This window comes from Oncorhynchus clarkii, chromosome 30 (genome assembly GCF_045791955.1).
Source record: "Oncorhynchus clarkii lewisi isolate Uvic-CL-2024 chromosome 30, UVic_Ocla_1.0, whole genome shotgun sequence".
NCBI lineage: Eukaryota > Metazoa > Chordata > Actinopteri > Salmoniformes > Salmonidae > Oncorhynchus > Oncorhynchus clarkii.
In genome coordinates this window covers 30,888,402-30,907,225 of record NC_092176.1, presented here as the reverse complement: position 1 = coordinate 30,907,225, position 18,824 = coordinate 30,888,402, and the positions used below count along the sequence as shown (strand labels likewise).

General features: G+C 42.4%; 2 protein-coding genes across 2 annotated transcripts; both read left to right on the top strand.

The window, feature by feature from the left end:
* Nucleotides 1–328: 328 nt before the first annotated feature.
* LOC139389413 (hexokinase-4-like) lies at nt 329–9,314 on the top strand. Its single transcript, XM_071136157.1, has 10 exons — nt 329–466; nt 1,765–1,927; nt 4,006–4,160; nt 4,311–4,430; nt 4,765–4,860; nt 5,011–5,110; nt 5,260–5,443; nt 7,351–7,506; nt 7,676–7,909; nt 8,045–9,314. The coding sequence occupies exons 1-10, from the start codon at nt 386–388 to the stop codon at nt 8,190–8,192; spliced, it is 1,437 nt and encodes a 478-aa protein (XP_070992258.1). The 5' UTR covers nt 329–385; the 3' UTR covers nt 8,193–9,314.
* A 539-nt stretch (nt 9,315–9,853) lies between these two features.
* LOC139389586 (myosin regulatory light chain 2, atrial isoform-like) lies at nt 9,854–16,892 on the top strand. The gene is made up of 7 exons (XM_071136418.1): nt 9,854–9,926; nt 10,437–10,538; nt 13,984–14,059; nt 14,150–14,254; nt 14,581–14,659; nt 14,771–14,819; nt 15,035–16,892. The coding sequence occupies exons 1-7, from the start codon at nt 9,924–9,926 to the stop codon at nt 15,137–15,139; spliced, it is 519 nt and encodes a 172-aa protein (XP_070992519.1). The 5' UTR covers nt 9,854–9,923; the 3' UTR covers nt 15,140–16,892.
* Nucleotides 16,893–18,824: the final 1,932 nt, after the last annotated feature.

Here is an 18,824-nt window from a genome sequence, read left to right as displayed (position 1 = left end):
AAGGCTTAAAAATCATTCTTTAACCTATCTCTTTCCCTTCATCTAAACTGATTGAAGTGGATTTAACAAGTGACATCAATAAGGGATCATAGCCTTCACCTGGATTCACCTGGTCAGTCTTGTACACTCAGTTTATAGCTCTCCTGAAATCAGGTCATAGATATTTCATCTGACCATATGACCTTGGCCAGATGGGATGAGGCATTAGGGTGTGGGCGTTTGTGTGTGTACAGAGGCCACCATCTTCTCCGGCCAGCCCCTTTTACCAGAGCATAAAAACAGCTGAGGTCCTCATTCAACTGTATTTACAGTCCACTGGCTCTGCAGACTCACACTCTCCATACACCTAGATACACACAGAGAGTAATTTGTAAGGCTAGAAAAGATGCCATGTGTCAGCTCCTACACGGGCCAGATGGGGAAGATGCCTTGTAACCTCAGCTCTGTGCTAGAGACAGCCCTCATGGTAAGACACACATTTCTGAAGAGTTTAGATGAGAACTAATTTTGGTATCCAGTCTAGGTTTTAACGTCAGAATAGTTTACTTAGGATTGAGTTACTTGAATTGATTTTCAAACAATTTGTACATTATTGCCTTAATTATGTTATAATTTGACTACTATTATTACTCATACTGTTCTGCATGAATGTTGTCTGAATTAACTCGTCTTCACACACAGACTGCCCCGTGTTTGAGAAGAAATTATGGGTGAGAAGCTTTGTCAGATGTTCAGTTCACTACTTTGTCCTCTTTGTGAAATAGCTGGATGAAATTCTGTGTGTCTTGGTGGTGACGTATTTCAGAGCAACCATCAAACAGGGCATACTGCAAATAGCAACTTCTTTGACTTTCAACTTCTTACATTTTATTTTATTTGTTTTCAATGTTTGTGTTTCAGCAGGTCACATTTTAGATGAACAAAAATGGAGAGCAAGGGCTGAAGTGAAATATTAAATCTTTGTTATCCCTTACTCTCACACACAACTTTTTTTTCAATATTTGCTTTATTGTGCTATAAATTATGTACTCCATCGTTTCCCAAACTAGGGTTCACGACCCATGTGGGGTCACCTGATTTAAAATGGGTTTGCGAGAAAAACTCTGAAATCAAATGTAAAAAATGGTGCTTGGTTCATAGAACCGGGGTTACGTCAGTAACCTCCGGTAGCCGCTAGATGCGGTTGTAATAAAAGAGCGGTTTCTGTTTTCTTCTTACAAATGTGGCTCACTCTTTTAAGTTACAAAATATTATGACCCCATCACTGAAAGATAAGGAACACATATGTGTCTTCTGTTTCCCTCTACAATCCCACAAGCTGCAAGGGACACATTAGCACAGAGTGGATAAGACCAGGCACTAAATCAGACTGGGGGAAAAATAACATCATCAATGATAACGTTATTTTCTACACAGAAGTTTCTAGAACATTATAGCCTGGTGATCTTCTGAACTTCCCAATACCTTTCTGATGCATTTCAGTCAATTCAAATCATACGTCCTTCAGATTGAAATACCATCACAAGTACTATCAGACTGATTTGTAATAGACTGTCATAGACTCAACTTAAAGATTAAACATTGACCGTTGATTACAACAGTTTGGGAACCCCTGCTGTACTTTATCTGTGACGTATGTAAAGTGTCCTTGGGCTTGAGAAATGCCACACCTGACGTTTCCTTGGGGGGAAATACTGTTATTCTATTCTAAAGGTATTTTATGAATGAGACCTGCTCTGACCCTGTTCGTCCCTCCCTCCCCAGGTGGAGCAGATTCTGTCGGAGTTCAGGTTGAAGAAGGAGCAGTTGAAGGAGGTGATGAAGAGGATGATGAGGGAGATGGACCGGGGACTGCGTGTAGAGACGCACCAGGAGTCCAGCGTCAAAATGCTGCCCACCTATGTCTACTCCACTCCTGAGGGATCAGGTAGAGGCATTTACCTAATTTGGGTCGCTCAACAAAATGATTGCCTTTTGCATATCTTTCATATTTTAAGTAGAAATTGTGCACCAATATTGCATTTTTAAAAGCCTGTTATAAGTTAAAGGATCAGACCCCTTTTTAAAATTTTTGCCTAAAATGACATACCCAAATCTAACTGCTCTGTACCTGAGGCAAGGATATTCATATTCTTGATATCATTTGAAAGGAAACACCTTGAAGTTTGTGGAAATGTGAAATGAATGTAGGAGAATGTAACACATTACATCTGGTTAAAGATAATACAAACAAAAAAACATGCTTTTTCTATAAAACAAAAAATTATTTGAAATGCAAGCGAAAGGCCATAATATAATATTGCAGTTTAGGCGCAACTTAGATTTTGGCCACTAGATGACAGCAGTGTGTGTGCAAAGTTTCAGATTGATCCAGTGAAGCACTGCAATACTGGACAATATTTTGTATCAAGTCTGCCCAAACGTGCCGAATTGGTCAATTGATACATTTTCATGTACATAACTATAGAGAACATACAAAAATGATATGGTAATACAAAGTGTAAGTTTACACACTCCAAGAAATGTCCTACATGATGGATCATTAGCTTATACACTAACTTTCACACATCTAGATGGCCATGCGGGATGGGTGTGGAGCCAGAGACTGTAGAACCCAGTTCCTACATTTGAATATAAAAATGTATTTTATGAAACAAAACTACGCTACATTTTATCTCTGGGAAATCAGAGCAAGATTACAGAATGTAAGTGCATTATTTACCTTCAGAGGTGAATGTATCAAACCAGTTGCCATGATACATTTTTTGTTGTTGTAGACTGTCCTCAAACAATAGCATGGTATTTTTTCACTGTAATAACTACTGTAAATTGTACGGTGCAGTTAGATTAACAAGAATGTAAGCTTTCTGCCCATATAAGACATGTCTATGTCCTGGAAAGTTTGCTGTTACTTACAACTGTCATGTTAATCACATTAGCACACATTAGTGCAACCGTCCCGGTATAGGGACACCGATCCCGTATAGGTTTTTAAATGAAGTGCCCTTTAATATAGACAACAAAGAGAATTCAACATATCTGAATTTCAATATGAAATAGAAGTCACACCCTCTGACTTCTAGGAAGGTTTTAACCCACTTACCCACAACATTTCTCAAAGTTTTCACCAACAATGTAAAACTCTAGTTATTTTGTTGCTTTGACAGTCATTTCTGAAGATTATTAATTATTTCATGTGATTACTGATTAATTCACATTGGTCCCTCATTTTAAGGTCAACCCTGTTAAGTGAACTGAACTCTTGTTTTAATGTGGTGAAATTATTCCTTTAAAAACATTTATTTTATAGAAACATTTAAAATCATATTGAGCTGGTTTTAAACATTTTGGCAATTTTCTGGTGTCTTGTGGTGGAAAACTGAGCGGGTCGGGCATAACACGTCAACCCTGTTACCCATACAGGCTAGAAAGGTTTTAACAATTTCCCCTAAAAAAATAAGCTTGCATTCAATTGCCCCTCCCTGTTGCACACAGCTTCCATTCTCCCTGTCACAAGCATATTTATGGCTGATTTAAGATGAAATCACCAACCCTGTTACAGTCAAACCTGTGACATTAAACACTTACTTTATTTGGCTCTTTATAGGCACTTACTATAGTCAACTTGATTGTTTTTTACCTCTTGAGATTGGAAAACATGTTTTTTTATGAAGTTTATGAAGTTTGTGAAGTTATGAAGTCTTTTTTGACCAAGTTACACTTCGCATAAGGCACCGATTTGGTTCAACAACCCATTTATTCAATGCCTTCTTGTGAAATAACAATGTAAATTCATGATAGCTAGTCTATTTGTACCGAGTGGTAATGTCTTGAGAGCTGGCACATGAAGAACATTACATTTCTTATTAGATCTAGTTAACATTCAGTGTCTAGGGCTTTTTGAAATACAATATTCCACAATAAAACTGTATTCCAAAAAACCCTGGTTGTGTGAGTGTGTGTTTGATCCTTTATGACAACCTTCTCTATGCTGCGCTGTGTCAGAGGTGGGGGATTTCCTGGCCCTGGACCTGGGGGGGACTAACTTCCGTGTGATGTTGGTGAAGGTGGGGGAGGATGAGGAGAGGGGGTGGAAGGTGGAGACCAAACACCAGATGTACTCCATCCCTGAAGACGCAATGACAGGCACGGCTGAGATGGTGAGCGTGCAGCACTAGTGTACTTAGAAGTGTTCACTCAGAAGTGCACTGTGCTGACCAGTGTAATTAGTGTCCCATAAATCCTGTCTTTCCATTTCTCCGTCTTCCCCTCTTTCTCCTTTTCCCTCTTCCCTCCCTCTCTCTTCTCAGCTCTTTGACTACATTGCAGAGTGTATATCGGACTTCCTGGACAGACACCACATCAAACACAGGAAGCTTCCTCTGGGTTTCACCTTCTCCTTCCCCGTACGACATGAGGACATAGACAAGGTATGACATTGACTAAGTACAAGATCCACACAAGTTTAGAGACTTCAGATTAGAGAGTTGACCTCAGTGACTATCTGATTGTCTGAGTTAGTGTCTGTTAGAGGAGGCTGGTGGGAGGAACTATAAGTGGAGGGGCTCATTGTAATGGCTGGAATGCAATGAATGGAATGGTATCAAACACATCAAACATATGGACACCACGAGGTTGACTCTGTTCCATTTACTCAATTCCAGACATTGCAATAAGCCTGTCATCCTATAGCTCTGCCTACCAGCCTCCTCTGAGCCCTGCTACCAACCCTACCCCTAACTCTAACCTGTGTGTTCCTCCCAGGGCATCCTACTGAACTGGACCAAAGGGTTCAAGGCTTCTGGAGCCGAGGGTAACAACGTGGTGGGACTACTGAGAGATGCCATCAAGAGGAGAGGGGTAGGGTTTTTACTACATGATAAGGATTCTATGTTTACAATACACACAATTATAAATATGTTATGATAGACATGCTATGAGACATTTGTAAAACATGCGCAGTAGATTCATGTAAATAGATCCGTACTGAAATGTTCCTTTACTCTTCAGGACTTTGAGATGGACGTAGTTGCCATGGTGAACGATACAGTTGCTACCATGATATCTTGCTACTATGAGGACCGCAGCTGCGAAGTGGGAATGATTGTGGGTGAGGACACACACACACATTGATTGCTCATCCACTAATCTCCTGTTACCTACCACCTACTCTACCCCTCTTTAAAGCCAACTATGTTGGTGTTTGTCTGTAATACAACACACAAATCAAGTGTAATATGAGCATTGTCCTGTCCCCAGGTACTGGGTGTAACGCATGCTACATGGAGGAGATGAGGACAGTGGAGCTGGTGGAGGGAGAAGAGGGGAGGATGTGTGTGAACACAGAGTGGGGGGCCTTCGGTGCCAATGGAGAGCTGGAGGAATTCAGACTGGAGTACGACAGGGTGGTGGATGAGACATCACTCAACCCTGGACAACAACTGTGAGTACTGGAGAGCTGTCTGTTTCACAAAGAATCAACCAGGCCCCTCTAAGTTTAGGGGGTGTTCCAATCTCCACTGGTGATTAAACATTTCATAGACATAAAAGTGGCTAAATGAATCGATTCTTGAAAGTAGTACCTAGAGGTAACTGCCAAAATAAAGGAAACACCAACATAAAGTGTTTTCATAGGGCATTGGTCCACCACAAGCCACCAGAACAGCTTATATGCACCTTGGCATAAGTGTCTGGAACTCTATTGGAGGAATGTGACATCATTCTTCCAAGAGAAATTCCATCTTTTGGTGTTTTGTTGATGGTGGTGGAAAACACTGTCTCAGGCGCCGCTCCATAATCTCACATAAGTGTTTAATTGGGTTGAGATCTGGTGACTGAGACACACACACACACACACACGCACACACACACACACACACACACACACACACACACACACACACACACACACACACACACACACACACACACACACACACACACACACACACACACACACACACACACACACACACACACACACACACACACACATGCACATACACACCCTTTAAACCCCCTATGCCCTCTGGTGACACACACACACCCTTTAAACCCCCTATGGTCCTTTAAGACCCCTCTGTTCAAAGTCACTGAGATCTCTTCTTCTAGTCATGGTAGACAAAATAATGGGTAACTGGGCATTTTTATACATGACCCTAAGCATGATGGGATGTTTTAATTGCTTAATTAATTAAGGAAACACCTGTGTGGAAGCACCTGCTTTCACTATATTTTTTACCAGTAGTTCCAGCTAATACTGCACGTGTATCCAGACATTCTTAGAAGGTCAAAGTAAGTAAGAGTCCAATGTGTTTCTGAGAGCTGCACATGTTTCTGTGACACACTGCACATGTTTCTGTGACACACTGCATATGTTTCTGTGACACACTGCACATGTTTCTGTGACACACTGCACATGTTTCTGTGACACACTGCATATGTTTCTGTGACACACTGCACATGTTTCTGTGACACACTGCACATGTTTCTGTGACACACTGCACATGTTTCTGTGACACACTGCATATGTTTCTGTGACACACTGCACATGTTTCTGTGACACACTGCATATGTTTCTGTGACACACTGCACATGTTTCTGTGACACACTGCACATGTTTCTGTGACACACTGCACATGTTTCTGTGACACTGCACATGTTTCTGTGACACTGCACATGTTTCTGTGACACACTGCACATGTTTCTGTGACACACTGCACATGTTTCTGTGACACTGCACATGTTTCTGTGACACACTGCACATGTTTCTGTGACACACTGCACATGTTTCTGTGACACTGCACATGTTTCTGTGACACACTGCACATGTTTCTGTGACACACTGCACAAGCAGCCTGAGGATAAGCACAGGTGGAAACGTGCCTCTCTCTCTCTCTCTTGTTCTCTCCCTCACCTGTCTATGACGCTCACCTGACTGACCTACAGCCTGTGTGGTCGCTAGGTAACCAGGTTGTTTTCCTGGCTGTGGCCAGTGACAGGCCCATATACGTCAGGGTCAGATTAATGAGCTCCTGTCCAGTGCTCAACCAGGCTAATGGCTGTTTACCGTTTGCTCTGACAGTCTCTTCACACAGGCAACCGAGGAGCTGAGCCTCACTCACCCTAGCACTTTATCTCTCTCTCCACTCACAACGACAGAGAGATGGAGAGATCGCTCTCCTGCTTTGCAATCCTTCTTATTCTTCAGCCCAGCTGGGAAATTATGATGACAGGGATATATATATATAGGTTCACGTGTTATGTGACGCACGACTCTCTCTCCATCCACCTCCTCTGCCCTGCGGCTTCCCTCTACTGTCTCCCCCCCTCTCCTCCATCTGTCTGTAGCTACGAGAAGTTGATCAGTGGGAAGTACATGGGAGAGCTGGTGAGGGTGGTATTGTTGAAGCTGGTGAATGAAGAGCTGCTGTTTAATGGGGAAGCCTCTGACCTGCTGAAGACTCGCGGCAGCTTTGAGACGCGCTACGTCTCCCAGATAGAGAGGTGAGGGGTCAAGACACAACCGTGAAATGACAATAACATCTGTCAACACTATTAGAATTACAGCAACACAGTTTGTGACTGTCTTCTGTGTGAGACAGTAAAGCTACGCTCAGTAAGTCTTGGTTCCTTAGTAAATGTTGTGTGTATTCTCACCCTGTGTGTTTCTCAGTGACTCTGGTGACAGGAAGCAGATCTACAACATCCTGTCCACGCTGGGCGTGTTGCCCTCGGAGATGGACTGTGACATAGTGCGTCTGGCGTGTGAGAGCGTGTCCACGCGGGCAGCACATATGTGTGGAGCGGGGTTAGCCGCCGTAATCAATCGCATGAGAGAACGCCGCAGCCAGGAGGTGCTGAAGATCACCGTGGGCGTTGACGGCTCCGTCTACAAACTCCACCCCTGGTGAGGAGGGGGAGGGAGAGGCAGAGAGAGAGAGACAGAGGGTCATTAAGTCTGTAACATACAAATGATGCTAGTCATATCTAGTAAAAATGTGATGGATTTTATTCTAACCCTGATGTTGATCTCCCTCCACAGTTTCCAAGACAGGTTCCACAAAGTTGTACGTGAGCTGACGCCTCACTGTGACATCACCTTCATCCAATCAGAGGAAGGGAGTGGCCGGGGGGCAGCACTTATCTCTGCAGTAGCCTGTAAGATGGCAGCGTGCATGCTGACACAGTGAGAGGGTCGTAACAGCCTCCCACCTATAGGGGGTGATACAGGTGAACCAGGCTGAACTGAACCCCTACAGTAAATGACTCTGGAGAATCTCAATTGGTTTTGCTCAACTCGCATCCTCTCCTCCATCCTCACCTCGCCTCCTTTTGAAAAAGGTCAACGGTAATCGAGGAGAGGAAGGGAGGAAACATGGAAACAAATGACGTTTACAGAGGCGTAAAGTAGTAAAAACTAATGTAGCTAGTTGTGCTAGACATTTTATAGATAAAACTACAAGTATTGTTTTGAAATATGTGCAAGCTTTCTCCTCCAAGTGAACAACAGCTGAATCAAAGGGGGCAGATTTCAAAACTCTGCCGCGGAGGATGCACTTCAGTATCCTTCGCGAGAGGAAGCTATAGAAGTGAGGAGGACACTCCTCTGTTCGCCTACAAACAAATTAACTCTCTCCTTGACCACTTATCGGTTTCCAGGTCACACAGGAGAGGAGGACTGTTGTCCAATTAAGAACCCCCTCCCATCTAATGTCACCCAACCCTTTTTTCGAGGCCCTCACAGAGTAAAGCATCCCTCCTCACTGGTGAGAGAGGGAATATATGTGTGGAGAACTCATTGTACTGACATATAACCCTACCACACAGCACACACACTATGGAAAACAAAGAGGCAGGTTAAATCAGTATTTTTCCTAGTGTACAGTATTATACAGAGTCTCTGTAAATTTCCTGGAGTACCCACAATGCACAGGTGGTGTGTCACAGCAAGTACTGAACCCTTGTTATAACATGTTCTCAAGCTACCACCGATTGCAGGTGTTTGAAGCCTGGTTAGTACTGTAATATAACGTTCATGTGTAAAGCATTGACATTGATTTATAATATCTGTATGTTTTCAGTTTGCTGATGTCTGTACAATCCAGAGATGTTACCTTAGATACAGTAACTCAAAAGTAAAGGATTATACGTTTCAAATGTATTGCAGTTTAGTCTTTCACTCACTGTTAGTGGGAGATGAAATGCTTCTTTATAAAAGGTATGTATGATGAGTTTAGGTCTTAATTGCTCATATGTATATCTAAGAATGAGAATGTGCTTTGTTTATTGTAAATAAAGTTGCTATAAAAAAATATATATTTCTTTTGTGTCTATCCTCATAAAACATTTAGGCTTTTGCTGTACATGACCACATACTTTGGTGTCATAAAGAACTGTAAAGTTTATGATCAGCAAAGTCTAAGAGTAGGTGAGTAACACAAAATCAGGCAAACACCCAACACAACTGAAATAAGAGTATAAACAGCAGCCATACCAATGGGTAACATCTCAACTTTTCATCGGTAGAGATTTTACTGACTACTCACATTGCATCACATAATATCCATAATCCTCTAAATCCCACCTCCTCGTTTGCCATATACCGCCATCCCCGCTCTCTCACCGTATCTCTGCACATCCACCTTCCCTCTCTCTCTCTCCCTTCTCTTCTCTCATTGTATCACCCCTCCCCCCTGCACTATATCTCTCCCTATCTCCTTCTACCACCCCAGTGGAATCCTGGTCCTTGGTCCTTATCGTGTTCCCACAGAGAGAGGTTAGAGATGGCCATGTAAGGGACTATGGCACCCACTGCAGGCTTATTATAGGAGGGCAGAAGATAACATGGGCCATACATATAAACCCTCCCCACTAATCACACATAGTCCTGGACCAAGAGAGACGTCGCACCACACACTGACATGGTGAGTAGAAAAATGACATTCTCCATATTATTCATCGTTTGCCATCTAACTTTTCTTTTGAGCAATATATCTCTGTAATATTGATCTGGAATGGAGTTAATTGTTGTGATACAATATTAGAAGCGTGTTTGACTATGTAGAGAGTAAATCTGGTGTCAGCTTTCTATTGGAACTCCTTTTACAGTGTTCAAAGCCCTTTTATAATATCCTACTGTTTTGATTACAAATATAAGTCCTTAGAAAGTAAATCATGCTCAATTTAATTTAAATCATACCGACTTTGGATGACCTTGGTCAAGTAAAACTAGGATGTTTTAGTGTAAGAAGAAGAGGCTAAAATGTATGTGACATGTTTGAATTCATCACTCAATACTCTTTCACGTAGAATACATGGTTCAATTATTACATGTTGATGTAAGTGCTTTTGTTTGACTCCCTCTCTCCTCTCACTCTGGTCAGACTGAGTGACAGCAAAGATCATGTGTCTGTCAATTTGTTCTGGTTTCTCAGGCCAGTAAGAAGGCTGCTAATAAGAGACAGAGAGGAGCCCAGAAGAGCTGCTCCAATGTCTTCTCCATGTTCGAACAGTCCCAGATACAGGAGTTTAAGGAGGTATAGTTACACTTTCACGGTCTAATTCATAAAAGTGCTATATTGGTAGTTTGGATTGCTAGTTCATAGACATTAGACGTCAGAGGAAACTGCTTTAAATATAAGTGATAAATACATTTGGATAATAATGATTTATTTTATGATGAAGGTAAAAACCAAACAAAAGCAAGATAACCACTGGTGAAAAAAGTACTCAATTATCAAATTTGAGTAAAAGCAAAGATACCTTCATAGAAAATGACTCAGGTAGAAGTGAAAGTCACCCAGCAAAATTCTACTTGAGTAAAAGCAAAGATACCTTCATAGAAAATGACTCCGGTAGAAGTGAAAGTCACCCAGCAAAATTCTACTTGAGTAAAAGTCTAAAAGTATCTGTTTTAAATGGACTTAAGTACAGTGGTGGAAAAAATATTTAATTGTCATTCTTGAGTAAAAGTACAAGTCAATTCTACACATCAAATTCCTTATATGAAGCAAATGAAAAGACAAGATTTATTTTCGGGACACACTTCAAAACTCAAACATAATTTACAAATGCTCTATTTGTGTTTATTGAGTATGCCAGTTAAGAGGTGCTAGGGATGACAACAAAGGTTATGTATGTGACCACGGTTAGACTGGTCCACTAACGCCTTTCAGAGGCCGAGCCCAAAGCTGGAGGCGGTGTGGGTCCGGATGCCACAGTGTCTGAAAGAGCAGGTTGGGCCTCAGGGGCAGCTGCCATGGAGTCCCCGACAAGAGGGACAACAGGAGGCTGAACCATGGTGGTCTCGGCCAGCATGATGCAGTGCAGCTGGTGGCCCATCAAAATGACCCTGTCTAGCATAGCTGTGATCAGGGGAAATGGTGGGAACACGTAAAGCCAATCGTGAGCGAGGGTGTCCAGACCCAGAGGGCCTGTAGGGTCCGACATCGAGAACCAGCTGGGGAAATGAGTGTTTTCCTGAGTTGCAAACAGGTCCACCTGTACAGGTGCATCTAAATATATACATACTCTGGACACCGACATTCTCGTCCTAATATTTCTCTATTTCTTAATTCCATTCTTTCACTTTTAGATTTGTGTGTATTGTTAGATATTACTGCACTGTTGGAGCTAGGAACACAAGCATTTCTCTATACATACAGTGCATTCAGAAAATCTTCAGACCCCTTGACTTTTTCCACATTTTATTACATCACAGCCTTATTCTAAAATTGATTAAATATTTTTTTGCAAATTTATAAAAAATAAAAAAACTGAAATAGCACATTTACAAAAGTACTCAGACCCTTTGCTCAGTACTTTGTTGAAGCACCTTTGTCAGCATTTACAGCCTTGAGACTTCTTGGACATGACGCTACAAGCTTGGCACACCTGTATTTGGGGAGCCTTACCATGAGCGGTTCCTCCTCAATTAAGGTGCCACCAACCTGTGGTTGGGATGTATAGAAATGGACAGTATGTGGATAGACTATATAGTATATCTGAATAATACATGGATAGAATAGTATATGTACAGCAATAGTTGAAAAGGATGGACTTGACTAGAATACAGTATATACATTTGAAATGGGTTAAACAGTATGTAAACATTATTAAAGTGACCAGTGTTCCATGTCTGTACATAGGGCAGCAGCCTCTAAGATGCATGGTTGAGTAACTGGGTGGTAGCCGACTAGTAACAGTGACTAAGTTTAGGGTAAGGTACTGGGCGGAAGCCGGCTATTTAACAGCCTCCAGATAGAAGCTGTTTTTCAGTCTCTTGGTCCCAGCTTTGATGCACCTGTACTGACCTCACCTTCTGGATTTTAACGGTGTGAACAGGCAGTGGCTCTGGTTATTTTCCTGGCACCACTCTGCCAGGGCCCTCACCTCCTCCCTGTAGGCTGTCTCATCATTGTTGGTAATCAGGCCTATCACTGTTGTGTCCTCTGCAAATTTGATGATTGAGTTGGAGGTGTGCGTGGCCATAGAGTCATGGGCGAACAGGGAGTACAGGAGGGTGCCGAGCATGCACCCTTGTGAGGCCCCAGTTTTGAGGACCAGCATAGTGAAGGTGTTGTTGCCTACCTTCACCGCCTTGTGGCGGTCCATCAGGATGTAAAGGACCCAGTTGCACAGGGTGGGGTTCAGACCCAGGGCCCCAAGCTTAATGATGAGCTTGGATGGTACTATGGTGTTGAAGGCTCAGCTGTAGTCCATGACCAGCTTTCTTACATAGATATACCTCCTGTGCAGATGGGACAGGGCAGTGTGCAGTGCGATGGCAATTGCATCATCCATGGATCTATTGGGGCAGTATGCAAATTGCAGTGGGTCTAGGGTGTCGGGTAAGGTGGAGGTGATATGACCCTTAACTAGCCTCTCAAAGCACTTCATGATGACAGAAGTGAGTGCTACGGAGCATAGTCATTTAGTTCAGTTACCTTTGCGTTCTTGGGTATAGGAACAATGGTGGACATCTTGAAGCAAGGACAGGGATAGGGAGAGATCAAATATGTCCACAAACACTTCATCCAGCTGGTCTGTGCATGCTCTGAGGACGCGGCTAGGGATGCCGTCAGGGCTGGCTTAACACTCTTAAATGTCTTACTCACGTCGGCCACGGAGAACGAGAGAGAGGGCCAGTGTCAGCGGCACTGTGTTATCCTCAAAGTGAGTGAAGAAGGTGTTTAGCTGCGCCTTGTGAGAGATGAAAACGTGGTGCCTCGTGACACCTAGCTCACTATCATGTGAGAAGTGCAAGTCCGCTGGTGCAAAACATACAGTCTCCCGATCTTGCGGGGTAGGCGTGGTCGCCGAACCTGAAGGCTAAAACCGAAGAGGGTTCCGGTGGATAGACAAGTCACACAATCTACTAAGACAAACCCTAACACTCTTGTTGGTACACTCTGTCACAAGTAATACAAACAACGACAAAACCCAAACGAGATGACACAAGCCAAACGAGTGGGGAGGGGGGGCAGTAGAGCACCCAGATGGAGAGGCTAGCTAGATAGCTGCTCCAAGCTATTGAATAGCTGTGGGTATACTTCTGCCCCCATATACTCTAACATAGAGCTCCTACCAAGCGAATCCACTCTGGAATGAGACGAAATATAGGAAGAGGAGGAAGTTGTGCGGCGACAGCTATTTAAGAGGGTCAGCCTCAGCACCACCAGGTACACAGGAATAATCTGCATTCCTTACTTGGAATGTATGCTGCTGTGTGGAAGGATACCATATTGGAGTGATCCAATATAGAGCAACATAACTTGTTATGTTGATAGGTACGTGAATTTGATTATATTGCTATCGAAATGTAACAAGTACTTTTGGATGTCAGGGATCGTGTATAGAAGTAAAAGTAAAAGTTCTCAAAAATATGAATAGTAAAGTACTTAAGTAGCACTTTAAAAGTATTTATACTAGTTACCTTACACCACTGTTACTAACTTACGGTTGTACTGTGTCTGTCTCCAGGCTTTCGGCTGTATTGACCAAGACAGAGATGGTGTCATCAAAAAACAGGATCTGAGGGAAACCTATGGACAGCTAGGTATTCAGTCTCTTTACAAATGTGTGTGTGTCTGTGTGCATGCGTTCATGTGCATATGTTGGTATAATCATTTGTTTTTTTGTTTCCCAGGAAAGTTGAACGTAAAGGATGAGGAGCTGGATGAGATGTTGAACGAGGGGAAGGGTCCCATCAACTTCACCGTTTTCCTCTCTTTGTTTGGGGAGAAACTCAATGGTGAGATCCCTCGGCATCTCACACAATCTACTTCACAATTAGAAGGCTGAGTCTCTTTTAATCTTGCCATAGAGACAGTCATTCATCAGTGTTTCCTCTGTATGAATGTCCTGATATCAATGTTATGATGTTATGTCATATAATGTGGGTTACACTGTTGGTTATTAGGCTGGATTGTGTGTGTGTGTGTGTGTGTGTGTGTGTGTGTGTGTGTGTGTGTGTGTGTGTGTGTGTGTGTGTGTGTGTGTGTGTGTGTGTGTGTGTGTGTGTGTGTGTGTGTCCGTGCAAGCTGAACTATGGAATATACCGTGACTCTCCCTCTACAGGCACAGACCCTGAGGACACCATCCTCGCAGCCTTCAAGCTCTTTGACCCAAACGGCACAGGATTCGTCAACAAGGATGAGTCAGTATCATTTGAATCTCTTCCTAGTTTGCCAAACTGTACAATGACGTAGAGTATAATGTTAGTTTATTCGATTTGTTCTGTCTTTTCAAAAATGTTTTTTTTTTTTAGGTTTAGACGATTATTGATGAACCAGGCTGATAAATTCACAGCAGATGAGGTTGGTAATGTCTAACTCCTTCTTACCTCCTTAACAATAATTTAAAAAAAATATAATCACACAGTTGACAAATTACTAGAGAGAGAGAGGGATCAATCATTCAATCAGTAGTACAGTCCTACAAGGACAGTAGAATCAACATCTGTTCACATTTATTTTGATCCTTTCCCAATGAGTTGCCTAACCCCACTGTCCTCTCCTGATGAAATCCTCAGGTGGATCAGGCCTTCTCTGTGGCTCCAATTGACGTGGCCGGCAACATCGACTACAAGTCACTGTGTTACATCATTACACACGGAGACGAGAAGGAGGAGTCCTAAAGACCTTCTGACACCTGATAGGGCAGAACTGGAATCTCCTCTGTGCTCGTCTTTTGCCAATACATTAAAGACATTTTCAAAACTCAACACCTGTCTGTGAAATGTTTAGGCTTGTTTCAAATCAAATCAAACTTTATTTGTCACATTGGCTGAATACAACAAGTGTATTACCGTGAAATGCTTACTTACAAGCCCTAAACCAACAGTGCAGTTCAAGAAGAGTTAAGAAAATATTTACCAAATGAACTAAAGTAAAAAATAATAAAAAGTAACACAATAAAATAACAATAACGAGCCTATATACAGGGGATACCGGTACCGAGTCAGTGTGCGGGGGTACCATTTAGTTGAGGTAATTTGTACATGTAGGTGGGGGTGAAGTGACTATACACAGATAATGAACAGCGAGTAGCAGCAGTGTACAAAACAAATGGAGGGGGGGCCAATGTAAATAGTCCGGTGGACATTTGATTAATTGTTCAGCAGTCTTATGGCTTGGGGTTAGAAGCTGTTAAGGAGCCTTTTGGTCCTAGACTTGGCGCTCCTGTACAGCTTGCCGTGCGGTAGCAGAGAAAACAGTCTATGACTTGGGTAACTAGAGTCTCTGACAATTTTATGGGCTTTCCTCAGACACCGCCTGGTATAGAGGTCCTGGATGGCAGAAAGCTTGGCCACAGTGATGTACTGGGCTATACGCACTACCCTATGTAGCACCTTACTGAGCAGATGCTGTTACGGGATTCTTCCTGGGAAGGAGAGGCAGACCAAAATGCAGCGTTGTTATAATTCATGGTTCTTTAATAATGAAACTATACATGAATAAACTACAAAACAAGAAACGTGAAAACCCGAAACATTCCCGTGTGGTACAAATACTGACACAGGAGACAACCACCCACAAAACCCAACACAAAACAGGCTACCTAAATATGGCTCCCAATCAGAGACAATGACTAACACCTGCCTCTGATTGAGAACCATATCAGGCCCAAACACAGAAACAGACAAACAAGACATCCAACATAGAATGCCCACTCAGATCACACCCTGACCAAACAAAACATAGAAACATACATAGCAAACTATGGTCAGGGTGTGACAGATGCTGAGCAGTTGCCATACCAGGTGGTGATGCAACAGGTCAGGATGCTCTCGATGGTGCAGCTGTAGAACTTTTTGAGGATCTGGGGACCCATGCCAAATCTTTTCAGTCTCCTGAGAGGGAAAAGGTTTTGTCATGCCCTCTTCACGACTGTCCAGGTCACATTCAGATGTTGCAGTTCAATGAAAGCGTCTTGTTTCTGACAGCTGACTGACACGGAACCGGAAACAAAACTCACAAACTACACCTGAACACTATAAAATAAAGCAAAACATACTCAATTCAACATATTTAGTCCCCTTAGTCCCCTCCCACATCCATATCCGCCTCAAAGCGTGCAAGATTTAGATTAATACCCCAAGTAGGACTTTTTTTAGGCACATTCAGGAGAAAGGGCCACACTTCAATGAGGCTGTGTAGTTCCAATCAGAGCCATATATTTATATGTGACTCTGGTTCCAGTCATTTAGGCTTTGGTTGTCGTGGATACAACAACAAACTATTTTGTAAACTCCACTGCCAGACAGCCACCACATTCTCCTGGTCAAAACAGATGCAGAACTGGACGGACAAATTTGTACACAAGGCTTAGGATACCAGCTATACTCTTCTAAGTCCCTAGACTTAGGTGTTTGTGCAATGTTTTCGTTTTTGCAGTGTGAGATGTAGTCGTTGTAGAAGAAGCAGAGATGCCTATATCTTCTGGAGCTGCAGGCAGAGTAGATGTGGGGATAGATACATCCATAGCATGGGCACCAGATGGCGTGAAGAAAGAGGCAAAACCTGTCAAGAACTGTGATTCCTATCTGAGAAGGTGGGTGAAATTATCTTTACTCTCTGTTGAATTAAAGGAGACATCTTGTTTAAAACAAATGTTGCATCCTGATGAAGCAAAACATATTTTTGGATTCATGTCCATGTGTGGCAATTTTTGCAATGCATCAAGTTCTCTCTGCTAAAATGGTCAATTAACATTTAACAATAATACAACTATTTAATAAAACCATGCCTCACACCATTTTAGGCTATTTCATTCTAACAGCATCTATGGATGTTTTCCATCAAAAGCATGTTTTTGTTGATGTGTCAAGCAAAACGTTACTTGTACAAAACAACTTTCCTGTTTTCATCTGGCCTACCTGTGATTTGGCTGGAGGAGTGGGAGGAAGGAATAACCTGTACATCAGTGGAGGCTGCTGAAGGGAGGAAGGCTCATAATAATGGCTGGAACGGCACATATTGAATTGCATCAAACACATAGAAACCATGTTTGATTCCATCCCACTGATTCCGCTCCAGACATTACCACGAACCCGTCCTCCCCAGTTAAGGTGCCAACAACCTCCTGTGATATACATGCATAATGATCTGCATGTCGTTGTGTCAGTAAAGGGAAAACACTGCATGAAACCTTCACTCACACATTCCCTCTGTCTCCCTCATACACAACTTTTAAAACGTTAGGCACCAGAAATAAGACGTTTGACATAGTTTTGGCTGACATTACCCCTATATAAATCATACATTTTGAAGCACATCGTTGTTTGTTATCAAACCAATAATTAGCGATCTGGGATAGGTATAAAACGGCCCGCGACATGGTTTGTGAAATTATATAAAATGCGCACGAATCGCGATAGAAATGTTAAAAAAGGCACATCCGGTAACATGGGTCATATTGTTTTAACCGTTTAGGCTAGAGACGATACGCTTTATTTGTTGTAAAACTGCCATGTTCCCTCTCTGACACTCAGAGGCTGCATGACAGTGAACTTGCAAAGTCTACTCAGACTGATCTGTGGTCTTGGTTATAACAGGCGATTGCTCGCTCAGCAGCGAGCTGCTCCATTGTAACAAATGTAAAAATCTAACAGAAGACTCATTAGAGTCTGGGTCTGCATCCCCGCTAAATCTTTTTTTAAATATAATGACGGAGGAATAGACGCAAAGAGCTGGTTGATGACAGCTGCCACACGTGATATGACATGCTCATGCAAGAGACTAGTGGCTGTTGCTTAAATTCAACTTCATTTATAAAAACAGACGTTATAAACATTTTATAACAGGCTCTAACAGGTTCTTTAGAACGGTAGGGCTGAACAACTCAGTAGTATCATGTGAAGGTACTAGGGTATTCTAAAATGATGGTATAAATGTATGTTTTGGTAGCTTGATACAGTGCGACCCGTCATTCAGGGCAGGTGGGGTTTTGAGCCCCACATTTTTTGCAAAAAAAAAAAAAAAATATATATATATATATATATATATTAAAAATACTTTTTTGGGGGAGCTTGCCTGTTTTGCATTTTATTTTGGCATTAATATGTGTCACATATCAGTTTGAAAATTATGTAAAAATAATATAATTGAGTTAACAAGGCCGCATATAAACGTGGTCTCTTTTTTGTTTTCTTAAATAAGGCAGCTCCAAAATGTAGGTGTTTCAGCCTAGCTCAGTGCTTTCTGTGGTGGGGCAAGCCAACAGAAAATATGGAGCGTTGCACCGTGATTGGCTCAGTGTTCTGTCACTCATGGGGTACTACGTCACCGCCAAGTCTAAGCGTAGACTTAGAAAATTCTAGC

Bases quoted from the DNA above. Each gene is read 5' to 3' on its own strand.
- LOC139389413 (XM_071136157.1), top strand. From the start codon at position 386: ATGCCATGTGTCAGCTCCTACACGGGCCAGATGGGGAAGATGCCTTGT. The intron at 4,861-5,010 runs GTAGGGTTTTTA...TTTACTCTTCAG, and splicing joins ATGCCATCAAGAGGAGAGGG to GACTTTGAGATGGACGTAGT. The intron at 5,444-7,350 runs GTGAGTACTGGA...ATCTGTCTGTAG, and splicing joins CTCAACCCTGGACAACAACT to CTACGAGAAGTTGATCAGTG.
- LOC139389586 (XM_071136418.1), top strand. The intron at 14,060-14,149 runs GTATTCAGTCTC...TTTGTTTCCCAG, and splicing joins GGAAACCTATGGACAGCTAG to GAAAGTTGAACGTAAAGGAT. The intron at 14,255-14,580 runs GTGAGATCCCTC...CTCCCTCTACAG, and splicing joins GTTTGGGGAGAAACTCAATG to GCACAGACCCTGAGGACACC.